The 24,041-nt window shown below is 48.1% G+C and overlaps 1 protein-coding gene across 4 annotated transcripts in view; it reads left to right on the top strand.

Annotated features, from left to right (window-relative positions):
* The window catches only part of LOC115466455 (myosin-10-like), a 103,076-nt gene that overhangs the window by 18,226 nt on the left and 60,809 nt on the right, over window positions 1–24,041 (top strand). For all 4 annotated transcript variants that reach the window (XM_030197682.1, XM_030197683.1, XM_030197681.1 and 1 more), the window contains exon 2: window positions 11,863–12,246. In XM_030197682.1, coding sequence (XP_030053542.1) covers window positions 11,896–12,246 — 351 coding nt within the window. In that variant the 5' untranslated portion in view covers window positions 11,863–11,895. The remainder of the gene's footprint in view (window positions 1–11,862; window positions 12,247–24,041) is intronic.

Here is a 24,041-nt window from a genome sequence, read left to right as displayed (position 1 = left end):
GAGATTAAGCTTTTCTGTCTCTTTCAGTGTAGAGGGGTCACCGGGGCAAGAGCCAAGGGAGAAGAAAAAAATTCCTGCCGGATCTTATAGCCTTGAGGCTAGTTAATGTTAAACTAGGGTAACCGATACCCCTTGAACAGTTGGTCTGCTCAGATTGCAGAAACTTGCTGTTCTGTATTAAAACACCAGGGAATCTGTGGTGTCTTGGCCAGAGCGATGTTAAGGGGTGAGGAGGAGGTACTAACTCGGCCTGATCGAACTTTGTAGTGCTAGGCTCTGGGCCAAAGTTGGCTTGGCTGTTTTTATACCGGGGGGGGGGGGGGGGGGCACAACAGGTGTCTCGCGTTTCTGCTTAGTAATGGTCCGTCATTGCTGTCAGGTGGAGTCCGGGGTGGGAGAGGTTTTGTGCCATGCCCTCCCTTCCCCGCCACCGTTCGGGGTTGCCGCCTCACCTGAGTCAACCTAAGGAGGCTGATCCACTCCTGCCTTTTCTCTTCTACCCCCCTGCGTTGTATGCTAAAAGGAGGAGGAACTACGTTGCCCAGCATGCAGTGGGGCTTCACCGGGGCCAGATCAGCCTCATGAGTTTAAGTCTTACGGCTTGGGTAAGATTTTGATAGGGATCGAGAACTAGGGGAACCCTCGGTGGGGTGATGGGGGGGGGGGGGGGATTTGGTGGTACACCAAGCAAGCTGTGGAGGGTGGGGTTGTGAGCCACCTGTTAATTACCAGGTCAGGTGCCTGTTGTGTGTGTAACTTCAAAGTAGGGCGTGTGGCTACTAGTCTTCGAGGACCACGTGCCAGGCCTGTCTTCCGAGCTAGCCTTAATGTGCGTTTTTGATTTTTCATTGCATTGCTGAAGCATTTTAGGCTTGAATTTAACTGATGCTTTTTTTTTTTTTTTACTAATAACTACATTCAGGTACTGTAGATAGTTCCCTGTCCCAGAGAGCTTATAATGTTACATTTGGATCTGAAGTGACTTGCCCATGGTCACCAGGGCCCTGTCTCTCCCTCTTTCCTGCTTCAATCACTAGGCTTATAAAGGGTAATTCAGTACCTGGGTATCTGCGTTGACATACCATTGGTGTGTGGAAATATATGGCAGACAGACACTTCACAGGTAACTGTACACTTCATGGGAGAAATTCTATAAACAGCGCTCAAAATTAGGTGCCGGAAAAAAATCGGAGCACTGATGCAGTATTCTGCAACTACTCGTGCAACGTTTTGGAACACCCTGGCCACGCCCCCTTATGAGTAGAGTTGGACGCTGTGCCTTATGGACTAGGGTGCATCCAGATGCATGTGCAAATTTTAATGGGTGCCAGTTAACACCAGTAATTGGCTGTTAGCGCTTAATTGATAAGGGCTCATTACCCAAGTTGTACGTATTTTGGGTGCATGCACACAATTCTGGGCAAAAGGCAATAAGTACCAAGAGCCTTCAAAAGTGAGGCAAGTTCTATTTATTCCACAGAGTAGATCAATCTTGGAAACCAGTCACTCAATCTTGTACATCGGTGACCCGACACGGGCCGTGTTTCAGCGCACAGTGCCTGTGTCGGGCATCGTTTGACATCAAAAGTACAATGTGAACGTGCTTAGCATCTCAGCTGAAGGCAAAAAGTAGGAACCTTGTCCAAACTCTATGTAGATACCCCAATGTGGCGTACGTAGCCTCTGGGGTATACAAATGTAACTCACCTTGAACTTGGGTTTAGAAAGAAGAATAATCGGACCGGGGTGGTTGGGTGGGGGGGATAGCAGATAGGAAGGAGGGGCTGAGATGTAGGGCAGCAAAGGGTCTTGGACTAGACGGGGAAGGTTGACCAAAATCTGCTCACCTGGAACTGGGTCGACAACATCGCAAGTGTTCACTTATGTCATAGAGTTATTTGCTGCTTTGCTAACCTGAATGAATTAAGACGTCCATAATAGGCTATAAGATATGCCAGCCCTCGGAAACTGAACCTAACTCTTCTTTTGGACCAATGATACTCATTAATTTGCCCAGTATAACTAAAGTCAGTTTATGCTGAAAGGTAACTTATTCTAAAATGAGACCAAGGGCCAAAGAGAGTGGAGCGGAATCCAGGAACCCAGGGCAAGTGACTGGTAGTATCTATTGGCTATCAGAAAGCCACAAGAAAGCCCTTTAGTTGTGGTTAGGGCAGGGGTGAGAAACCAGTCTTTCAAGGGCCACAATCCAGTCAGCTTTTCAAGATCTCTACAGATCTATTTCCATGTACTGCTTCCATTGTATTCAAATAGGTCTCGTGCATATTCATTGTGGAAGTCTTAAACCTTGACTGGCTTGTGGCCCTTGAGGGCCGTTGTTGCCCACCCCTGGGTTAGGGGATGCACTTGGGGTGGCCTGAGAACAGAGCAGACTGGGCAAACAGGTTTCAAGTTTCAGCTTTATGTTGGCCAACCACATAGACCTGACATGGCCGTGTTACGCATAGATGGGCTGCTTCAGGGGTCATAAAACATGGGAGCTCTTATCTGTATGCACTAGGCATTTGACAGATAAGTCCTGGTGTAGTGAAATTCAGGGCATTTGTCCAACGGTCTGCGTAGGTGTTGATACATTGCTAGATTGATGGATGTGGTTGGAATGATTTTTTTGTTGTTGAACGTTTCCAGAACGTCTTTAATTGGTGTTCTTGCTCTAGAACATTGCACACTCTGAAGGATCGGAGCCTTTTAACAACTTCATAATGGATGGGACGTGGCACTAGGTCATGGCTGACCTATGGTAAAGCATTGTCTATTTCCCGCCCCCTGAGGGGTGACGCTATGCCTACTAGTGAGGTCATTATATGAAGGGTCTTCAAGATATCAGTTTTTCCCCTTTCAATAACATAGCAGTTGGCCATTCAAGGGCTCCCCCAGTTTACCTCGGGCTTCTTTTTGAAACCTTATCTGTGGATTTTTAGAAATTTGTGCGTTTGTGTGCCGGGAGCCTTTGTTCCTGCAAAATGTATGTGTAATGGAGGATTGACACTAGAATGTTCAGATGTATATTAGATACGTCCTTGCCTTTCAGTGATCATAGCGATGAGATCCTCAGGTCATCTCCAGTCGCCATCACTTCTTTTACCAAGATGGTATGCTTTAAGGTATAGACTAGTAGCCAGACATAGTAACATAGTAAATGACAGCAGAAAAAGACCTGAACGGTCAATCTGATTATCAAGTCATGATTAAATGAACAATGAGTGTGATATAAAATACTTGATCATTGTCTCTTTGGCATTTCTGCGACATAGACCATTGAAGTCTGCCTGGCCCTGTCCTTAGCTTCCAGCTATTGAAGTTGCCGTCAAAGCCTACTTTAGCCTATCCAAATCCATTTTGTCAGTTGTGGGACACAGACTGTAAAAGTCTGCCCGGCACTGTCCTCATGTTCCAGATTACTGGAGTTTCTGTTGAAGCCCTCTCCAGCCCATCCTAAACCGGATTGCCATATACGGGACCCAGACTGAACAAGCCTGCCCAGCCCCGGCCTTAGTTCTTCACAGTCGATTCACCTCTTCACTGATCATTGTATTGGTAAATGCCGTACCAGAGGCATAGAACTACGATGAAAGTCTTAAAGAGAACATAGGAAGGACAGAAGAGTGTTCCCCTCCCCAACCAAACCCCACCAAAATCTATCATGTTTGGTTAGAGGCAGTGTGTTTTTTTTTTTTCTAGTGAAAAAGGTGCTGGTACTCAAATGCTAGGCCACCCTTCAAGGGTGGGGTGATCACTGAGGGACCCACCCCACAATAACCAGGCCCCCTGCAACTATTCATAGTAACATAGTAGATGACGGCAGAAAAAGACCTGCATGGTCCATCTAGTCTGCCCAACAAGATAAACTCATATGTGCTACTTCTTGTGTATACCTTACCTTGATTTGTATCTGCCATTTTCAGGACACAGACCGTAGAAGTCTTGCCCAGAACTAGCCCCACCACCCAAACACCAGAATCTATGACAAAGCAGAATTGGTGTGTAGATCCTGAGCTCTTTAATTAAAACTTGGGGACCATGGATCATTTTTAGCAGACAATGGAAAAGGTGCCAGTACTCAGTACCCCCTCAAAAAAAGCTCTGGTTAGAGGGGACCTATAGTCTTAAGCGTGTGAAAATCTTTGTATTCTCCTGGAAAAGTCTCTACCTTGCATCTCAGAAGAGCATGAAACACCAGCAGTAGGGGCATGCTTGCTTTGATTTAGCTCTGGAAGAAGGTTGTAGAAGATGGAGATAGATGCTGCAAGTTTGAGAAGAGTTGTCCATTCCCAAAATGTCTGTGAACAGTAACATACATACATAACATACTTCTGAAATTAAATTACTTGGTAGAAGAGGGATTAACTAGCTCTGGGAAGTTTTCTTAAAAACTAGTTTTGTTTGTGTGAAGGGAGGGGCAACCTCCTCTCCTTTCTCCTGTCATGTTATCTCATATCTGGGTGTGACTATGAAGAGTCATTCAGAATTTTCGACCGTTGATTCAGACTTTAGCCTTTAACAAAGAAACTGGTAAAGTCTGCGTTGGGATCTCAGTATGTTTACCTCACAAAATGAATGTAGAAACATTTCAGGAAGTCTAGGCTGATTTTAGATGTGATGGATTCTCTTCAGAGGGAAGGACTGAACTAGATGATCTCTTGACCTTCCCTCTCTTGCCCTAACTTTGATTCTAGATGACAGTCCATCCCTAGTATTCAAGAGGTCATATCCCATGTCATTACAAGTTGTTAGCAAACAGAAACGAGCATTCACCGTTAATAGTGCACACTCTTTAGAAAGATTGCATGCACTTGACGCTCCCATAACGATAAAATGCCTGGAAAAAATGAGCATTCCTAGAAATAACATGGGAAATGACACAAAATTAAAAATGTTTGGCTACATGTCCAGCTTCTTGTTTCTCTGATTTTAGTTGGCTTTTTTTCCAAGCCTATATTCCTCTGATTTCTAGTTGACATTTTGGGGGTCCCATCCAACCATATCTTTCTATCAACATTGTCCATTTGGTAGCATAACTTGATCAGGTCTTGGTGTCTTCTAATTCTTAGAGGAATCTCTTATGATCTGAATGCAAGATGAGTTATTTTCTGGCCGAGTGAAAATGGCCTCCAGGGAAGATGATGATGAAGCTCATGAGGGTCTTAAGCTAGCATGACTTGAAGATGGCTTCTGTTTTGTGATGTATAAATAGCTTACTGTAGCAAGTTAAACATGAACAACACATGTTTGTAGTCTGCAAAGGTGGTGTGGACCATATAGCCCAACAAATGCCAGGACTAGCAAGGTTAGCAGAGGATAGGCCCGGAGCCTAGATATCCAGGATTTTGGGAGCAGCAGCAGGACTTAGTACTTCCACAGGCCCTTCCTTGTCTTTCACTGTGGCCAAAGCAGTGAAGGATGCCGGTGAACTGCCTTTCTCTGTGCCCCCTTCTCCTGCACATCACACATCCTGTGGCTGAGGTAGTGAACCATGCACAGACCAGGGCCAGATTTTAAGATTTTGAGGCCTGTAGACCAGATCAGACAGTAGCTCCCAGAGACAGGGAAGGTAGGAGGAAGCCTCAGAGATTCCAAATGTAGGAGAACCAGAGGAATGCCATAGGGCCACACTGGCACCCTTTGAAGCATCATTAATATAAGCAGTGAAGGCTTCTCTTGGCCTGGGAACGCTGTGTCTCCAAAATCTGATGCCCTACACGGTTGCTGGTCCTTTCCTGTACCTAAATCCGGACCTGGTACAGACACAGGTGTTGTGCAGAACTTCCTGTGACTTGAGACCACTTGAGTGGCATGGTACAGGAAGGGCTTTCATTGAGCTGCTGGCCTCACGTGGCGTGGAAGAACTGTTGTACCTGGGCTGGAGGCACTGCAGGTAGTGGAGATCCTGGATGGATGCCACTGGTGTGGAGGAATGGGAGAGGGGAATTTAGATGCTTTTGGGACTGGAAGAGGGCAAGAAAAGAAGACATACACATCTGGTGCTAGAGGGAATATTGGACAGAGGGGTTGATGGGGTAGGGAGAGAGGTGGCTTCTGGGTCTGAGGGGGTAGAGAGTGGGAGCTTTTGGTTGGGGAGGAGGCGGGAAAGACAGCTGCTGGACCTCAGTGGTGAAGAGGAAACTGCTGTGCCAGTCACCATTGGTAGGTAGTTGTGTAGTGGGGGCAGGGGGTGTGTAAGACCATGGCCCGGTCACGCATCTCCCTCCAGGCAGTCAGTGAAGAGAAGGCCATTGCCTTGTTGATTCTCTGTTGTTCAGAAGGAGAGAGGGGGAGCCCCTCCGTGTGCAGAGGGTCCCCAGCTTGTCTCTAGACTTCAGAAGGGTTCTAATCGGACCCTACTCCACTCTTTCCTTAACATATGGGGGGCAGGAGCGGACTCGGACTTTTTTAATTGCAGCATGTTCAGGGTGGATTTAATAAGCGACTGTAGTTTTTCAACTGCTGAATGTGAAAATCATTTGTTATTGTAGGCATCTTGATGTGCTGGATGTCCCATCCAGGGCAGGTCATCCAGCCTGCCCAGAAAGACTCGTATACCATAAGAGGCATTCCTTATTAATATGATTGAATGTGTGTGATATAGAAGTGAGGTACAAATTAATTTTCTGTGTGTGACCCTGCACAGAGTCACTGATCCTCCCCCTGTGCCTCGGTGCTAATCCCTGGCTCTGCCCCTTACTCTGTTTATGTGTGTGTGAGACCCTGGGGTGAGTCACTTCATCATCCTGTGCCCCCATGACCCAGTTGTAAAAAAGGCACTTGCTTTAATCTGGTCTTGTCGGGAGAGTGAGTCAGCTAATGGTTGGAGGGCCTGACTTGTCCCGTTCTAATTTTGTGGCTCTTGCTGATGTGAGCAAATTTTCTTAAACCATGAGTCGGTACTATCAGATCTGCTGATTCGAGCACTCAGGTGTTAAAGTGGGGAAGATTGTTCTGGTAAGTGAGTTTTATAGCTGCTGTAACCTTTCAGAGGGTGAAAGTCACAGCTGTCTGGCAGGAGAGACAGAGGGGGAATCTTATTCTTAGTCAATAAATTCTTTTGACAGGAATCGCAGTAGGCCAAGCTTGGATGTGTAGAACTGGCAATATTCAACCCACAACACAACACTTCCTCACCACACATCTTTCACACATGTCTGTCCTTGCCTCAGGGTGCAGTAGCATGAGGGCAGGGTCTCTGTTAGCTGCTTCCCCTTCTCCACCCACTCAGTTGAATATGTCACCTTCAAATTACTCTTGACTCTTCAGTGGGTTTATGTTCCTCATATTGGCCGGGGTTGGCCGGGTGCAAGTCAATGAGATTTTGATGTATCCTGGCCCATAGCTTCCCTGAGGAGCTGGAAGGTTCTTTCATAGGTTATGAGGGCCAGGACAATTGTCTAGCCTTCACACCTGAACAGGTTGGAGCCTCTTTGACTTTTTCTGGACAAGACAGTCCATGGTGACAGAAACACATTGGCCATCTCTTAACCCTACCGAACCGTAGATGATAGATTTTTGCATTTATGTGGGTCTAACATACTGATTGTCTTCAATGGTTGACTAGTGTTGGAAAACAAAGTGCTGACACACATCTGTATCATATTGACCAAGGCCCCGTAGGAAAACGTTGATTGCACAGGTCACGGAAAGGAATGGTGAAAAATTAAGACGGTCCTTAAGAACATTGCAAGAGTTCTGTTAGTCCAATTTCCAAGACATTGTGTAGGGTGGTGGAAGTGGAGAATCAGTTTGCTAGTGCCTGCTGGCCAGAGGGATGCCCTTTCCCCCCTCCTAATTGCTTCCTCTCACACTTGAAGTGGTTGCTGGAATATTCCATGGCAGGAGAAGCTGAGCCATACAGCTCCACAGCCAATTCTCTTTTGATTCTAGAGACCTGTTTAGTTTAGGAGCCAGGGAGCCGTGTGTAGAGAGGTGCCCACGGTGGAGTGTTGACAGCCGGCCTACTGGCACAGTTCCCTGTTCATAGGGTGACGGCATGTCTCTGACTCGGAGCAGGGCAGATTGTTCCTGTGTTGCAGATAAAGTTATTGTTTGTATGTCAGGAGTTTTGAATCTAGACTCTACCATGTGTGTGATCCTTGGCTGAGTCATTTTATCGCCCTGTGTTTCGGTTCTAATCCCCGGCTCTGCCTCTGAATCTGTGCATGACTGTAGGGTGAGCCACTTTATCTCCCTGTAGCTCACCCTTTTTTTGGCCTGTTGGACGTTGTCTTGTCCAGTAATTCCCAATATTCGCTGCCTTCTTGTGCACACAGGGCCCGATAATCCTTGATTCCTGAATCCTCCATTTTTATTACCTGTGCTGGGCTCCTGCTTTTTCTCCAGGGAAATGCAGCCTGACTGAAACAGCTCCTCAGAGTCTGAAATTATCTCCCCCTTGTTTGTTTTTAACGGTGAAACATTAATTCCAATTTTGCAGATCTTTACTTGGATATAACACTACTTCCTGGGGGTCATGGCCAGCCTGTGGTTCAGGTGTCTTATCACCTGCGGCTTTCAGTACCGAAAAATATGCTGCAGTCCTCGGACTGTTTGTGGCCTTGGCAATGCCCAGGTTGGGGGTAGCCGTGGGGAGGAGGTTAGTGGTCTCAGTACAGCGGCCTGTGGCTACGTTAATGTCCTCTTCCCAAAACCTACTGTAGGCAGGGAAGGCCAAGGCTTCTGCTGACCTGCTCTCTCACAACACCGCCCTCCCCCCAGAGTCCCTGCTTCAAGGACATTCTTGAGGGACCTCCTCAAGGCAGTGCAGGAGAAGTTTGCACAGCCAGGGAATTTGCTGCCCTCAGTCTGGGTGTGAATGCAGGACTTGAGATTCCATCGGCCTAAGAGTTCTTGTTGATGTGGAAGTCTTTGTACTGGAATAGCAGGGGTTGATGCAGGGCAGGAGTGAGGTGCATTGGCAGAGCTGTGACCTGAGGGTTTCAGTACTGGAATAGCAGGGAGCGCTGTGGGGCAGGAGTGAGGTGCATTGGCAGAACTGTGTGTGAAGGTCTCTGTACTGGAAAGGCAGAGGCTGCTGCAGGGTAGGAATGAAGTGAATTGGCAGAACTATTTGGGGGGGGGGGGGGAGTCTCTGTCCTGGAATAGCTGAGGGGATTTTTATTGGGGGGGGACCACTGTGTTACCCTGGATAGTCTGATAGCTTTATTCCAGTGGAAGGACCTTTTGTAATGCACTGAATTTAGAACTGTTGAGTTTTTTCCTGCATTTGCCGATCTCTGCCACACCCCAGGGAAATCATCTCCTTTTCTTCCTCATTTTGAAGCTGGGGGAGGGGGGAACTCACACCTCCCTATGTTCTGAAGGAAAGGACGGTGGCATCTTGGCAGATCCTGGGGTTGCTGGGAAATGCATCACAATTTCCACACGCTAATGGGAATTTCTAAGACCACCCTTACCCCCCACCCTCGTCCCCAAAATTGCAAGTGGCATTTCAGCCTCATTTATTAAGATGCACACAAAATCAAATTACAAACTTGTTCGTGGGGCCAGTCTGAAAAGTGGCAGTGCAGGAGGGGGGGACTGTGCCCTCCTCTGTAGCACCTCAGCCGCTATTGTCTTGCCGCCTACGCCACGCTTCGAATGAATTTTAAGAGCTTGATGATACTAGTTTCAGGCCTCTGGCATCCCAGGAACAGTCTAATGCTGCTTTTAAACCAGAAAAATGGTTATTCTAGCTGATTGTGGGTTTTGAAGGTGGACTGATATTTAAAAAAAAAAATATATATATATATATATATTTTTTTAAAGTGGCACTGGGCTGGGGGGGGCATAACCTGGCATTGAAGTTGTCCAAGCACCCCACAGCAGCAAATACCTTTGCTGGCGGAGGTCCCCAACCCCCGCCAGCCGAAGCCTTCTTCAGTGCGGATCTCCAGCTGCCCTGCTCTTTCTTCCTTCTGATGTCCTGTGCACGCTCACTTAAAGGAATGTGCAGGACGTCAGGAGGAAGAAAGAGCACAAGGAAGGGAGCGCGGTGCGCTGGAGACCGGTGCTTAAGAAGGCTTCGGCTGGAGGGGGTTAGGGACCCCCGCCAGCTAAACCAGGGGGCCCGGATGAAATTTGGGGAGGGGGGCCCAGGCCCCCATGGTCCCACCTAGCTACACCACTGGTTCCTGGGAAACCAGCATCGAATGAAAGACTGTGCCGGGGCTCCTGAAAACGTAGCCTCAGGAGCAGCTGCTTTCCACGCCATATTAACCCCCCCTCATTTATCACTAGGTGCCCAGTGTCCACACAGGGATGGACATTCAGACTGGGGAAGGCAGCCTGGCTCATTCCTGCGGTCGGTGGCGAGATCGGATATTTAATGCCGGGCCGTTTTCAGTGACCGGCATTGACTATCCCGTTTATTTTTTGGGACAGTTTAAACTTCATCGGCCAAACCAATATTCAGCCTGTCCGGTTTAAGTTTACAGCGGCCAAAGATAGGCCTGCTATTTCGGCGGCCCAGTTTGGCCGCCAGACTTAGCCAGCAATGTGCTGAATATTTGCAGATAGCCGGTAATATCGCATAATATAACCGGTTAGCCGCCAAGCGCTGATAAGTTTTCTGCGGGAGATTACTGGCTATCTGTGCTGAATTTTCTGAGCCCGTTAAGTTCTAATTTTTTGGGGTGGTGGGGGTAGATCATAGAAACAGAAGCACATGCAGCCATCAAAGTCGTTGTGAAACTGATGCTAACTAGGCCCCATTGTGGCACCTATGTCTTGTCGCCAAGTTATAGAATTGACCCCAAACGCCCAGATTTGAACTGAAAGCTGTCGCCTGGAATCGCCGGTCGGCACTGCCAAGGCTGGGGAGGGTGCCGATTGGTTGGAAGGAACTTGCTGGCAGTGTGGGCTTTAGGTTTGCAGGACGTAGTGGGGGTTTTAGGCCTCTTTTGAAGGTCTTCAAAATACTGCTATCAGTTTACTCTGTCGTGCCTATCGCGATGACTGTTCTACACCTCTATTAAAGCAGTACTGTTGGTTACAGGTTCAACAACACGTTATGTACAAAATAGGAATTCTGATTTTCAAGGCCTTTCGCATAGGGCTTCCTGACTATCTTTCCTGTCTTACAATTCTCCAACAAGAGTGCTCCATTCATAGTCTAATTCTCCCACGTCCCAAATTTGCATATTTAGAGTCAACTAGACGGTGCAAATTTTTCTTCCTTTCTCCTCATGTCTGGAACAATCTTCCTCTTGCCCCCTCCGTAGCAAACGCCTCCTTTAGAAGTTTTTAAATCAGATTGACTCTTTCTTGTTCCCTTTTCTTCTTTTGGAGGTTTTATTTTCCCCTGCTCTAGTCCCCGTCTCCTGTTGGTTTTTCCCTTTGCTGTTCTTAGGGTGGTTGACTTTGCTTTCCTATCAAACAGTGGAGCTCCTTTCCTTTTTCCTGAATTGTTTTGTATTATGGCACCTTGCTCTGCCCTGAATAGTTGGCGGTAGAAACTGTAAACTTCCTGTAGCTCTCGTGTCTACCACATGGGTTCTGGGTAAAAACTAGGCCATTGGCAGCCTGCAGTTCCTTTTCATGGGGACCAATGTGAGACTGGTTAGCAGGGGCTGTTTTATGCAAGCGGTCGGTGGAGGGGGGGGGCCTTGTAGTATTGGAGATGTCTCCTGAGCTTTCCAAACCACACAATCTTGACATCTGAAGAACATGCTCGGGTGGTCCCGAAAGCTCGTGTTTTTCTGGAATCTTTATGCTGGCACAGTAAAAGCCATCATGGAGTCCAGTTCCGAATGTGAACAGCCGATTCGGGGCCAGTTTGATCACAAGTCAATTTTATTTTGTAGGATTTGGTGTTTTTCAACTCTAACATGTTCTCTCCTTCTCCCCTACCAGGTGCCCGAGTAGCTGAGACAACACCCAGCCAGCATGGTATCCCGCGGCTCGCATCGGGATGATGCCGAACGTTACCTCTTTGTCGACCAGACCTTTGGAGGCAACAACCCGGCCGCTCAGGCGGACTGGACAGCCAAGCGTTTGGTTTGGGTGCCCTCGGAGAAGCATGGTTTTGAGGCAGCCAGCCTGAAGGAGGAGCGGGGGGATGAGGTGGTGGTGGAGCTGGCCGAGAATGGCAAGCGGGCCGTCTTCAGCAAGGACGATGTGCAGAAGATGAACCCTCCAAAATTCACCAAGGTGGAAGACATGGCCGAGCTGACCTGCCTGAACGAGGCCTCCGTCCTGCACAACCTCAAGGACCGGTACTACTCCGGCCTGATTTATGTGAGTAAACCGCCAGTAGGGGGAGCATCCACAGCAGCCTTTCCTTCTCTAACTGATGGAGATATATCTCCTGGAGTCTATCCCCCACCGGCCTGGTCCTCTATTCCTTCCCCCACACAGCTTTGTCCAGTGGAGTTTCCATCTCCTCTGTTACTTCTAGTTTCATGTGTCCCCAGATCTTTTGTCCTGTCCTCCCAGCCCCCTGTGCTCTCACCATCCTCCCGGACCCTCTGCTCTCCCCCGTCCTCCTGGCCCCTCTGCTCTCCCCCGTCCTCCTGGCCCCTCTGCTCTCCCCCGTCCTCCTGGCCCCTCTGCTCTCCCCCGTCCTCCTGGCCCCTCTGCTCTCCCCCGTCCTCTTGGCTCCTCTGCTCTCCCCCGTCCTCTTGGCTCCTCTGCTCTCCCCTGTCCTCCTGGCCCCTCTGCTCTCCCCCGTCCTCTTGGCTCCTCTGCTCACCCCCATCCTCCCGGCCACTCTGCTGTCCCCCGTCCTCTATGTTATCTCTTTCCTCCGATCTTCCCATTTCTCCAGTTCCTTTGGTCTTCTATTGTCCCTGACTCCCCCTGATCTTTTTAATCTTTCTTTCCTTTGGTCTCCACTTTCTGCTGACAGTCCTTTAGTTTCCTGTTACCTCTTTATATTGTCTGAGGGGGGGGGGGGGTTCTGTCTCCTCTACACTTTCTCTCCCTTTCTAGAGGTCATGAGGTAAGGTGAGAGTCTCTGCTTAAAAGAGCCCTCCTTGAGGGCGCTATTGACAGCGTGGGGGGAGGGGGGATGTGGTTTGCTGTTGCCACTGTTCTGTGCTGAGAGCAGCCCGCGCATTGCACTGCAGGGTTTGGGTAACCTGCCTGTCTGTGATCTCACAGGAAAGATTTGTGTGTGCCGACAGGTGGATTCCTGTCTAGGCTTGTCTAGCAGGCAGATTAACGTTTGTGAAGACAGAACAATACCAAACCTCTTTATGATCAATCTCAGCACTAGAAGAGCTGTGTGTGAGGGTTTCAGTACTGGAATAGCAGGGGGTGCAGCAGGGCAGGAGTGAGGTGCATTGGCAGAGCTGTGTGTGAGGGTCTGAGTACTGGAATAGCAGGGGGTGATGCAGGTAGGAGTGAGGTGCATTGGTATAGTTTTGTGTGAGGGTCTTGGTACAGGAATAGCAGGGGGTGCAGCAGGGCAGGAGTAAGGTGCGTTGGCAGAAATGTGTGTGTGTGGGGGGGTGTCAGTGCTAGAATAGCAGGGGAAGGCACAGGGCAGGAGTGAGGTGCATTGGCTGTGTGTGAGGGTTTCGGTACTGGAATAGCAGGGGTGCAGCAGGGCAGGAGTGAGGTGCATTGGTATAGTTGTGTGTGAGGGTCTCAGTACTGGAATAGCAGGAGTTGTTGCAGGGCAGGAGTGAGGTGCATTGGCAGAACTGTGTGTGTGTGGGGGGGGGGGGGTCTCAGTGCTAGAATAGCAGGAGAAGGCACAGGGCAGGTGTGAGGTGCATTAGCAGAGCAACAGGGTCAGATTGGTCAGGTCCTGGTTTCCCCCTTCCCCCTAACCACCTCTGGGTGCCTTTGTGGGACGTGTAGTTAATCCTCAAGTCCCAGAAATTTAGCAGGAGTAGAAGCTGCACTAGCCCAACCTGATCCTGTTGGCACTAGGGGTAAGCAACCCATCCCCTATGCCTAGTGATAAGCTGATTCGGTTCTGTTTTTACTCCGTGGCCCTGTGTGGACTTGATTGGATCTCCCCTAGAAAAAAATACGTGCAGGAGACTCAAATTCCCAGCAAGCACTGGGGTGAAAGTGGGAGAAGGGAAGGAGTAAAACCAGGCCTAGATTGGCTTGTCCTGCAATGAAAGAACCGGTGCCAACTGGTAATCACAGCCCTGTGCCCAGGCATCATGTTAAAGGTGCCCATCTGTATCGTGGGCGGGGGGGGAGACCCCTGGTCAAGCGCAGGGCTGGCATTCCACCTGTCCTATACCAGCTGAATCTTTTATCATGACCTCTTCGAGTGACAAAATGAGAGAGAGCTGATGTACACAGAGACATATCTTTCTTCTTTGAGTGGTTTTGTGTGAGGATTGGTTGTCTGTCTGGGTACTCCTGTCTCTTTTCTTTCTCTGTTTGATTGTCTTATTAAAATTCACTAAACTGCTTAACTTAGAGAAGGGTGAGGAAAATGATAAAGGGGATGGGACGACTTCCCTATGAGGAAAGGCTAAAGCGGCTAGGGCTCTTCAGCTTGGAGAAAAGGCGGCTGAGGGGAGATATGATAGAGGACTATAAAATAATGAGTGAATGGGTAGATGTGAAGCGTCTGTTTACGCTTTCCAAAAATATTAGGACTAGGGGGCATGCGATGAAGCTACAAAGTAGTAAATTTAAAATGAATCGGAGAAAAATTTTCTTCACTCAACGTGTAATTAAACTCGGGAATTTGAAGCTAGAGAATATGGTAAAGGCGGTTAGCTTGGCAGGGTTTAAAAAATGTTTTGGATGGCTTCCTAAAGGAAAAGTCCATAGACCATTATTAAATGGACTTAGGGAAAATCCACTATTTCTGGGGATAAGCAGCATAAAATGTTTTGTACTTTTTGGGGATCTTGCCAGGTATTTGTGACCTGGATTGGCCACTGTTGGAAACAGGATGCTAGGCTTGATGGACCTTTGGTCTGTCCCAGTATGGCAATACTTATGTACTTATGTACTAGAGACAGAGAGAGACCCCAGCGTCAGGCCCCCCCCCCTTGGAGGCACGGGAAATTTTCCACCCCTCTCGGCGGCCCTGGCTGAAGCTAAGTCCAGTGAAGCAGCCGGTGCGATGTACCCCTTTGCTTTCCTAAATCCTAGCTGCCTTGGGTGGAGAACATTTATACCGTCCAAGAAAATCGAGCAATCGTTCTAAAACCTTTCCAGCAAAACATAAATTGAAGAGAGGCTTATAATTTGGGGTAACCAAAGAATCAGCTTTGGGCAATTTTAAAATTGGAGCTAAACCTGAGGACAAACGTTGGTTAATCGTGAGCTAAAGTGATGGAAGAGACCCACATCTAGACATTTTTACCTATTTTAATGGGACCGGGTCATATGAACTTTTAATCTTTTAAATTTTGTTTCCAGCCTTTGACAGCCGAGTTAGTGAACAAGCTTCAAACGTACCAAGTTTTGCTGTTGCTGGGACCCCCTGCAACCAGATCCTGACTATTGTCTTCTGATAATAGCTTAGCATTAAATTCAGATCTTAAAACAGGTAGTTTTCCATTCCAAAAATGCCTTCCGGTAGGTTTGTATGTACAGAGGTCTTGAACAAGGCTTTGGGCGGGGTGGGGCTCTCTCAGAAGAGACAGGGTGAACCAGTTTGGCCAGGAACCTGGGGGCTGTGATGAAATTCTTCCTTGAAAACAGTCCTGGGTGTGAAACTTGTGTTCCTCATACACAAAAAACTTCCTTATCCTTCAGTCTCAAAAGCCCACGTGGGGAGTAGTGTGGGGGGGGGGGGGGGTGCGAGCGGAGCCTGTTTCCTGCCTTTTCATGACCCCTTAGGCTCCCCCCTCCAAACATATTCCCGGGCAGGCTTCAAACATGTATAAGGTGAATTTTACCTAATGGGGCGGCCCACGATTCACAGGCCACAGGTCACTTCAGAGGCTTCTGAAACCCAAATAGAAACAGGGTTAGTGCGCAGATATTGGGTGTTACAAACCCCTGAATCTATGTCTGCTGTTTTGTGGGGTGATGGTTAAAGAGGGGCCCAAGCCTTAAATTGAAGCCTTGGTGGCATGCCTCCCTTCCATTGTGTATCGATTGGTCACTGTTTCTGGCTGCTAGGAAGTTATTACTTCTTTTTCTCGTCTGTGCCAAACCCAGGCTGTGCCCCTCTTGGTAGCCTGTCCTCAGGACAAAAGAACAAGTGTCTTGTAATAGTACCAGGAAAGTGGCTGATTCTCAGCATGACAAGGACAGCTGCCTGAGCTTTATAATCTATTGCTACTCTGCAGGATCCAAATGCAGAATAACATGTTTTGTTATAATGTGTGCTGTCTTCAGACATGTTGTTATTCACTATCCTGAAGGAGTTGTTTTTATAGCTGGGAAGGAAACAGTTAATCACAATGCAAAACACATCCTGAGCATCCTCTTCCCCTGCCACTCTGCAGTAAAGGAGCCATTGTCAAACTGTTTTAAAATAGTAAACTGAGGCAAATATGAGCTGAGAGTCACAGAATAGAGGCGAGGCACTCAAACAGCGCCTGACGTGGTCCTTCTTGTCCAGGGTCATTACTCACCAAGGGGGATACTTTTGAAGGTATGCCAATCATTTTTGGCTGGAGTCAGTGGCTCCAGTAACTGTTGCTGTTTCAGATGTCATAGCTCTGGTAGCTTCCTGGTAGTGGGTGCCTCAGGTCACTTGGACAAGGGGCTTTGTAGTGCCGATGGGGGGGGGGGGGGGGGGGAAGCGGCGCTAGTAGCTGACGGTTGCTGGGCCGGGCTCCAGAGTTGCTGTAACCCCCATCCTTCGGAAGTTATTTCAGATCAGTGCTTCACTTTGCATGGCCCCCGCTGTGGTTTTGGTGCTACAATACCTCTTCTGCTGTTTTTGTTTAAAACCGCTGGGTTGGTTTTTAGGAATGCTGGTATATCCAGAAAAAAAAAAGGATCAGACTTTTTAAAGGAGACCTGCCTTCTCCTCTGACTGGGATGGCAAAGGAGGTCTGCTCAGGCTGAAATTCTGTGCTGTATGCAAAGGAGACCTTCTTGGTGTGTGATCATGTGCTCTTTCAAGGAGACCTGCTCCTTTGTTGGAGTTATCATCTTCTGCACCACATAAAGGAGACCTGCTCAGGCTGTGATCCTGTGCTCTGTATAATGGAGACCTTAAGAACGTAAGTATTGCCATACTGGGACAGATCAAAGGTCCATCAAGCCCAGCATCCTGTTTCCAACAGTGGCCAATCCAGGTCACAAGTTCCTGGCAAGATCCCAAAAAAGTACAAAACATTTTATGCTGCTTATCCCAGAAATAGTGGATTTTTCCCAAGTCCAATTTAATAATGGTCTATGGACCTTTCCTTCAGGAAGCCATCCAAACCTTTTTTAAACCCCGCTAAGCTAACTACCTTTACCACATTCTCTGGCAACGAATTCCAGAGTATAATTACACGTTGAGTGAAGAAACATTTTCTCCGATTTGTTTTATGTTTCAACATTTTTATTAATGATTCTACAAAGTAACCATCCAACAAGCTCCGTATTCCATACATTAACGTCAAAACATCCAATTAAGAGCTAATTTTATTCTTTTTTTATCATAACATTTTTCTTTCATCCTACCCCATCCCCAACCTCCCCCTCCCTTCCTTTCCAGTAGTATATTCTAACCTTTTATTGATGACATTTAACATGACTGACTCACACCGAATTCTTCGCAATTTCCATAGGTTACATATGACCAAAGGTGGATAGATATACATTTCACCCAATGAATTAACCATTTCTCCCCTCCTCCCCACTCCCCCATCTGTCCTCCCTCCCTTCCCCTTTCCCCTTCCCTATCCTCCTCCCGGGCTTGTGTTCTGATAGCCCAGAAAGAGCCCTCCTCCCTCCCCCCCAAGGCTGTTTGTAAGCTTCAATGTTTGTGTGCATTCAGGAATGCCTATCACATTTATTTTAGGGTGTCGTGTTATGCCAGTTGAGAAGTAGGCTACATCCTCTAGGGCTTAACTGCTCCAAATAAGGATCCCATATCTGCTTATAACGTTTATGCCTTTTTGGGGAGCCCTTTGCCTCCCGTGCCTCCCATGTTGCTAGCAGGTGTTCGTTCCTGATTTCTCCAGTGCCAATTTGCTGGTGGCTCCGAAACTGTCCAATACTGCAAAATGGTTTTCCGAGCCACCAAGCTCAATTTCGACAAAGCATGCGTGCCCCCACCGAATGGGTACTAAAAGCCCTTTTCGTGTCCAAAACAAAGTGGTCCGAAGTTCCTGTCACTGGTGATCCTAATACTTGAGTCATAAATCTCCTAACCTTTACCCCCTGGCATGACCAAAATGCGTGGGAAAGTGAGTGTGGGGTTTGACTACATTTAACGCAACTCGCTCCTTGCGAAAGGTCTATGTGTGACAACTGTTGCCCTGACATGCATGCGCGCGTGATTGTCCGATAGCTGCACTCTCGCAGCCTTTCATCTGTGGTGAGAGCTACGATGCCCTGTAACATAACTCCAACTTCCCAGCCCGTCAGAGGGATCCCTGCTTCTTGCTCCCATCTATCTTTAATAGCCTCATGATTTTTTGGAAGGCCCCGACGGACCAGTGCTTTGTAGAGTGCTGATACTGTCAACCCCGTGATTTCCATTTCTTGAAAAAAATCTCTTACTCTCTGTCCCAGGCTCGGTCGCAACATGGATTGATCTAATGCAGACATGTAGTGTTTAATTTGGACATACGCGAATCGGTTCCCCCATGAAACTCCTATCTGTACCTGCAGGGCTTCATAGCCTAGTAACTCCCCTTCTCTCCCCAGAAGATGTTCCAACCTCCTGATTCCTTCTCTCTCCCATTTTATAAATACTGGATTATCATTACCCGGTTTGAAAGCTGGATTCCCCCTTATAGCCAATTGGTCAGACACAGCTACTACTACTACTACTACTTGACATTTCTAAAGTGCTACTAAGGTTACGCAGCGCTGTACAATTTAACATAGAAGGACAGTCCCTGCTCAAGGAGCTTACAATCTAAAGGACAAATGTACAGTCAGTCAAATAGGGGCAGTCTAGATTTCCTGAAAGGTATAAAGGTTAGGTGCGGAAAGCAACATTGAAGAGGTGGGCTTTGAGCAAGGATTTGAAGATGGGTAGGGAGGGGGCTTGGCGTAAGGGCTCAGGAAGTTTATTCCAAGCATAGGGTGAGGCGAGGCAGAATGAGTGGAGCCTGGAGTTGGCGGTGGTGGAGAAGGGTACTGAGAGGAGGGATTTGTCCTGTGAGTGGAGGTTTCGGGCGGGAATGTAAGGGGAGATGAGGGTAGAGAGGTAATGAAGGGCTGCAGACTGAGTGCATTTGTAGGTAAAAAGGAGCTCCCCCTAGTCTCTTCACCAGTCCCTTCCACACCTCCCTCATCGGTGTCGCGGGAGTTGTCTCTGAGTCATATGCAACAAAGAAATGAAGTCGTATGGTGCAAAATACTCCCGCTCCATGTCAGTCGGGGTATACACACTAGTCTGACAAAACCAATCCCCTAAATGGCGTAATAGGCTAGCTTGAATATAAATATATAAATCAGGGATCCCAATCCCCACCCCCCCCTGTTTCCTACTCCCTAGCAAATAGGAGAACCTTAGCTTTGGCTGCTTCTTCGCCCAGCAATATAAATATATAAATCAGGGATCCCAATCCCCACCCCCCCCTGTTTCCTACTCCCTAGCAAATAGGAGAACCTTAGCTTTGGCTGCTTCTTCGCCCAGCAATATAAATATATAAATCAGGGATCCCAATCCCCACCCCCCCCCTGTTTCCTACTCCCTAGCAAATAGGAGAACCTTAGCTTTGGCTGCTTCTTCGCCCAGCAAAATCTACTAAAAGCCCCATACAATTTCTTCAGGTCTTTCTGTATCAGTCGAAGTGGCAATGACCGCAGCACATAGAGCCACCTGGGGAATATAATCATCTGCACTAAACTTACCCTCCCTCGCAGCGATAGCGGGAGGTCCCCGCAGTTCTCCAGTTTAGTTTCTCTTATCAAGGCCGTGATATTAAGGTTATATAACTGCTTCAAATCCAGAGTCAGCCTAATACCCAGATATCTAAATGAGCCATCTGCCCAGCTCAACTGGAAGTCTCCACCCCATAGCTGTTTCACCTCCTCTGAGGAGGCCAACGCCTATGACTTAGCCAAGTTTATGCGCAGGCCTGCAAAATCCCCATATTCCTTCAGGATCGCTATTAAAGCTAGGAAAGAGTCCCGTGGGTCTGTCAACAGCACAAGTAGATCATCTGCAAATGCCGCAATTTTGAAATCCCGAACACCCACCCTCACTCCGTTCACTGAAGCGTTATCCATCACTTCCCTAATAAGGGGATCCAGGGTTAATACAAATAACAAAGGTGACAGTGGGCATCCCTGTCTCGTTCCCTGAAGTATAGGAAAGTACTTTGATTCTAGACCATTTACCAAAACTGTGGCTTGGGGAGCATGATAGCCTTAACTACAGACATGAAGTGTCCCTCGGAACAGAGCCGCTGAGACACTGGGCCAGGCCCGGGACAAGGCCCTCTCTCCACCCCCAGGCCCTCTGCACTGACCTTAAGTGCCTCACCTTCGAAGGCACAGCAAGCAGCGGCAGACCACTCCTTCTTTCTGTGTCCCGCCCTCGCGGAAGTTACGTCAGGTGAGGGCGGGACACGGAAGGAAGGAATGGTCTGCCGCTGCTTGCTGCACTTTTGAAGGTGAGGCGCTTAAATTCAATGCCAGGGAGCGACGGAGGGCGGGTGGGCCAGACTGCGGTGGTGGCGCCGGGTCCCCCCCCTCTCGGCGACCCTGCCTCAAAACCACATGTCTTCATGGTGGTAAACATAAAGTCCCAGCGTACCTTATCAAATTCTTTTCTGCATCAAAACTAATAAGCATTGACGGGGTCTTACTCCTTCTTCGGCTTTCCAATGCCACCAGTATTTTCCTTAAATTTTTTGCTACCATCCTCCCTTCCACAAACCCTACCTGCGCCTCATGTAGCAGTCCCGGTAACACACCTTCCACCCGATTTGCCATTATTTTAGCCAGTATTTTCGCTTCCACATTCAGTAATGAGTTGGGATGGTACGACTCTGGCCTAGTCAGATCTTTACCCGGCTTTGGCTGGACAACTATTTGTACCGAGGATAGAGTGGGCGGTAACCTCTCAGCTTCCACCAATCTATTTAGATATCTGGTCAGCGGTGGTATAATTTCCTCTCCCAGGGTTTTTATAAAATTCCATTCTAAGCCCATCCGGACCCGGAGTTTTGTACAGGGGACCTCTCGCTATCACCAAAGTCACCTCTTCTTCCTGTATTGGCCTATTTAATTTTTCCAAATCTGCCTGCTTTAAGGTTGGCAAATTAAGATTTACCAAGTACAGATGCCCCGGCAGCCCCTGCTCCTGAGGTTTGTCATATAGCTGGCTGTAAAATTTTTGAAAGACCCTACAAATATTCTAATTTTTCCGCACTACTGCCCCCTGGCTATCCTTTAGCTGAAGCAACCTTCCCCCTCCTCCTCTGGGCTTCACCAATCGAGCTAATAGGTGGCCCATCTTATTACCATGTAGGTATAGCTTGTATTTATAGTAGGCTTGGGGTTTAGAGTCTCACTGATGCAAATGCTCATTTAACACCAATTGCAGTTCCATTAAGCGTGTTTGTTCTATGAGCCATGCTGTGTGTCTGACCAAACTGTTTAGGGGCCTTGCATGTTTGTGCACTTAGTGTCAATATCTCCCGATTGCGTGCAGCTTTCACAAAATACGAGTAACTAATGATTTCTCCCCGTAGTACCGCCTTCGCGGTATCCCAATATAAAATTGGATCATCTGTTTGCTCCCTATTTAGGTTTGCATAGTTACACCAGCACTCCACAATTTTCACTTTAAAGATTGTATCTCTATATAGTTCCGTCGGGAACCTCCACCGGCCCCTTCCTCCAATTTTAGAGCCTGCTGACCAGTCCAGGAGTACCCAGGCACGGTCTGAAATTGTGTACTCCCCAATGTCTGCGTTAAGAACATTTCCAAACAGTCCCTTAGAGACCAGTATATAATCAATCCTTGCTTGCATGGAATGGGCTTTCAATAAATGCGTATAATCCTTCTCCCTGGGGTGGAGTACCCTCCACACGTCCACTAAATCTAACAAGCTCGCCATGCAGCGCAATCCCCTATTGGACGCCCCCAAGTCTCGATGAGTCCCCTGTGAACTGTCTAACTGTGGATCCCATACCGTATTAAAGTCTCCCCACCACCAAGTGGGCACATGTGCAGTTAAGCAAGTGATTTGTCACGCTAGTGTAAAACTTTTTGTCATACTGATTGGGTGCATATATGTACAGAGTACAATTTTTTTTTGACCCTGCATTTCCATCTCTACTAAGATAAACCTGCCCCCTGGATCAATAAATATTGGCTGAATGGCAGCTGCTCCCCCCCCCCCCCACGGACTAACACCGCTACTCCTCCTTTCTTTCCTATGGCCGCTGCAGCTACACAGTCCCCTACCCACCATGTTTTTAGTTTGGCGTGTTCTGCCTGTGTAAGATGTGTCTCTTGCAGTAAAGCTACGTCAACTTTATACCTCTGCAATTGTTGCAAAATTTTTGATCTTTTTATCGGGGAGCTAATTCCCCCGACATTCCAGGATACCAACTTTACCATAGGCTCCACCGACCAAAGGCAACAATTGTCATGATTCTTTGCAATCCACCTCCAGAGAGGTCTCCCAGCCAGCACCTCTCTGGATCCATCCCTGTCCTTGATCCTCCATGTCTTCCTATCTTCCGGCCCTTATACCCTCCCCGTTGACACCCTGTTATAGTCATTGACAGCCTCTCAGTTATTCCCTTTCTACAGCCCCCCCTGCCTCTCCTTGACCTCTGTTCCCAGCAGGGAAACTGTCAGTCTTGAGCCTCCCCATACTCCCACGCCCACATTGACAGTCCCCATCCTCCCTCTCCAACTGCTGCCCCTTAGGCCTTAACAGTGCTTTTAACCATTACCAACAAAACCAATGCAAACAATAACTTTCAACACACTTCCCACCCCTCCTATAAGAATGGTATGAGGTAGAGTAGAATATGTCCATGCCCCAACCTCCACCTCTCCAGCCCCTAGGGCAAGAGCAAAATCCCCTTTACTTGTTTCCAAAGGTCTCCTTTTTGCTACTCATTGCTTCCAGTCTTCGCTCCGGTGAGGATGCCAAGTTTCAGCCACCTTCTCTATGTGGCTTTACTCATCCCGAGCCGGTTGCACACTCCTCTTCCAGCTATGTCACAAATCTCTGCGCCTCCATTACAGTTTCAAAAGAATGGTCTGTGCCCTTGTGGGTGAGCTTTAAAATAGCTGGGTATATTAAGGCAAATCGGATTTTCCATGAAAATAGCTTGGCACAAAGCGGTGAAAAAGCCCGCCTCCGTCCTGCAACTCCAGCCGAATAGTCCTGAAAGCACAGGATCCGCTTGTTATCATATGACAAGTGTTTGTATGGGAGGACTGCAGTATAAATTGCTTATGAGCAAAGCAATGGAAGTAAAACCTGGCTGGCTCAATCCGTCCTCCTTTTTCTGGAGCCATATGGTAACCCTACGCAGGATAATCACTCTAGGTTTATCATCGTTAGCCCTGCGGGGCCCTAATCTATGGGCTCTCTCCACTCTTACCGGTCCCAGATCAGCGGTAAACGCAATGACCTTTGCTAGCCAGCTCTCAAGCACTGCTGTTAGGTCCTTGTCTCTCACACTTTCAGGGAACCCCACCAGGCGTAGGTTGTTCCTCCTGGAACGGTTCTCTAGGTCCTCCATTTTTTGTTCCAGAGACTCCAGTTTCTTTTGCATAGTCTTTTACGTGCCCTCCACCTCCGTCACTCTTTCTTCCACCTCACTTGTCCTCGTTTGAAATGCGACACATTCCCAGGTCAGGTCTTCCATCCGTGTTTGTAGCTGTTCCAATCTGGTGCCTATGGGTGTTAAATGCCGCTCCAACATCTCCTCCAGTACCGCCGTCATTTCCGTTGTTATCTCGGCCACCCAAGCCGATGAGACCGATGAAGTTGCGGAACTCGGGGAAG

This window comes from Microcaecilia unicolor, chromosome 3, assembly GCF_901765095.1.
Source record: "Microcaecilia unicolor chromosome 3, aMicUni1.1, whole genome shotgun sequence".
In the NCBI taxonomy this organism is placed as follows: domain Eukaryota; kingdom Metazoa; phylum Chordata; class Amphibia; order Gymnophiona; family Siphonopidae; genus Microcaecilia; species Microcaecilia unicolor.
Note: the sequence above shows the minus strand (reverse complement) of the source record. Positions and strands in the feature narration are given on the sequence as shown.